The sequence below is a fragment of the Xyrauchen texanus genome, chromosome 4, assembly GCF_025860055.1.
Source record: "Xyrauchen texanus isolate HMW12.3.18 chromosome 4, RBS_HiC_50CHRs, whole genome shotgun sequence".
Lineage (NCBI taxonomy): Eukaryota > Metazoa > Chordata > Actinopteri > Cypriniformes > Catostomidae > Xyrauchen > Xyrauchen texanus.
Window position 1 is genome coordinate 31174394 of NC_068279.1, and position 1468 is coordinate 31175861.

Below are 1468 nucleotides of genomic sequence, written 5' to 3' on the forward strand. Positions count from 1 at the left end.
GGAGAGTGGGGCTTAAATACTGTGAGGTTGATGAATGTGGGAACGAGCTTCAGGTGCAGGTGATTAGAATTCGGGAGAGGGAGATCGTGGGGTGTGAGTTCTGGGAGTGTCAAGAGGAACTGTGACAAAAGTGGGCAATTAAATAATGTAACAAACTTATACAGTGATACAAATTAAAATAGCAATGCACAGTGTTTATTATTTAGCTTTATGAATGGAAAAACCAAGAAAATACACAAAGTGGAGATTTTTTAAATAAAATATTACTTTACAAGTTACATCAGTTTTTGGTAGTCTGTTGCAGAAGTTAAAAATACATAATTATATTACTGACTAGTTTTGAACACTTGTTCAAAAGTCAAGCTCGGTAAGTGTAAAAACAACTGAATGTAATTATAATGCGAATTGTTTCATGGTGCCCATATCATGGCATGCGGTGCAGTGCTCTTTTGATGAGATTTTGGGTAAAGTTCGACTCGGCATTCAAGCATTTGCGCTTTGCACTCTTCAGGGTGACACTGGAAATAAAAAAAGGAAAGCTGAGCTGAATGTGTCAATCAAAAGATTGTTAAGTGTAAACATGCAAAAATCATTATGACTGTGCTTACATAATCTCCTGGTTTCCACACAATGGACTTGGAGGAATGATTTCAATTTTCTCAATCACCTTTTGTAAAACCATGTCCACTCCTTTGTCAGCACAAAAGCACCTGCCTTTGGGATACCTGTTCTGCCCTGAAAAAGAGATGAGGTCGACTATTAGCTGCAGCACAGAATAATAATAAACTAATATCAAGATACAGTTAAATAAGCTGAACATAAAAAGTTCTTACATTTGCATATTATGAAATACTCACCCTGTACTTCTGCAGCAAGCAGACATAGAAAAGAAACAATTGCAACAGTCTTCATTATGATTTCAATGTTTTGATGATTTTATTTTTGTGAATGCAAAATGTCTGTAGAAGAGTGGTATGACTGAAGAAGTCTTATATTTCCATCAGAGGGTCTCAGAGGTTTTCCCTATAGTGCTGTTCTCAATATAGGTTCCTTAAACAGCAGTTTCAATTTCCTATTTTATGGAAAAGTTGTGTTGGCTATAGATATGTTGCATTGTTGTATGCAATCTAGTGTTGACATTGTTATTTCGAATAAGGAATAGTTGTTGTTTATTTCATTGCAATAGTGTGAATTCCATAGAACCGTCTTTTGAGTCCTGCACAAGAAGGATATTAATCCATCAATCATTTTGGTAGTTTATCAACCTGCCAGCATGATACAGGGATGCAAACTACTCACCTTGTAGCTAAAGTGAGTTTGGCTAAAATGTTTGGTAACATTTTCACAACTTTAAATGAGTATAAGCTTTAACACTTAAACAAAACTTTAAATACAACAAACAAATCAACTGTAAATACACCTCTGGAACACGTGCTATGATGTTCATAAATTATTAAAAGGAATGCAT

The 1468-nt window shown here is 35.1% G+C and overlaps 1 protein-coding gene across 1 annotated transcript; it reads right to left on the reverse strand.

The window, feature by feature from the left end:
• Positions 1-424: 424 nt before the first annotated feature.
• Positions 425-912, reverse strand: LOC127641228 (C-X-C motif chemokine 11-6-like). The gene is made up of 3 exons (XM_052124063.1): positions 858-912; positions 609-735; positions 425-518 (listed from the first exon to the last, which is right to left on the reverse strand). The coding sequence occupies exons 1-3, from the start codon at positions 910-912 to the stop codon at positions 425-427; spliced, it is 276 nt and encodes a 91-aa protein (XP_051980023.1).
• Between the last annotated feature and the right edge of the window lie 556 nt (positions 913-1468).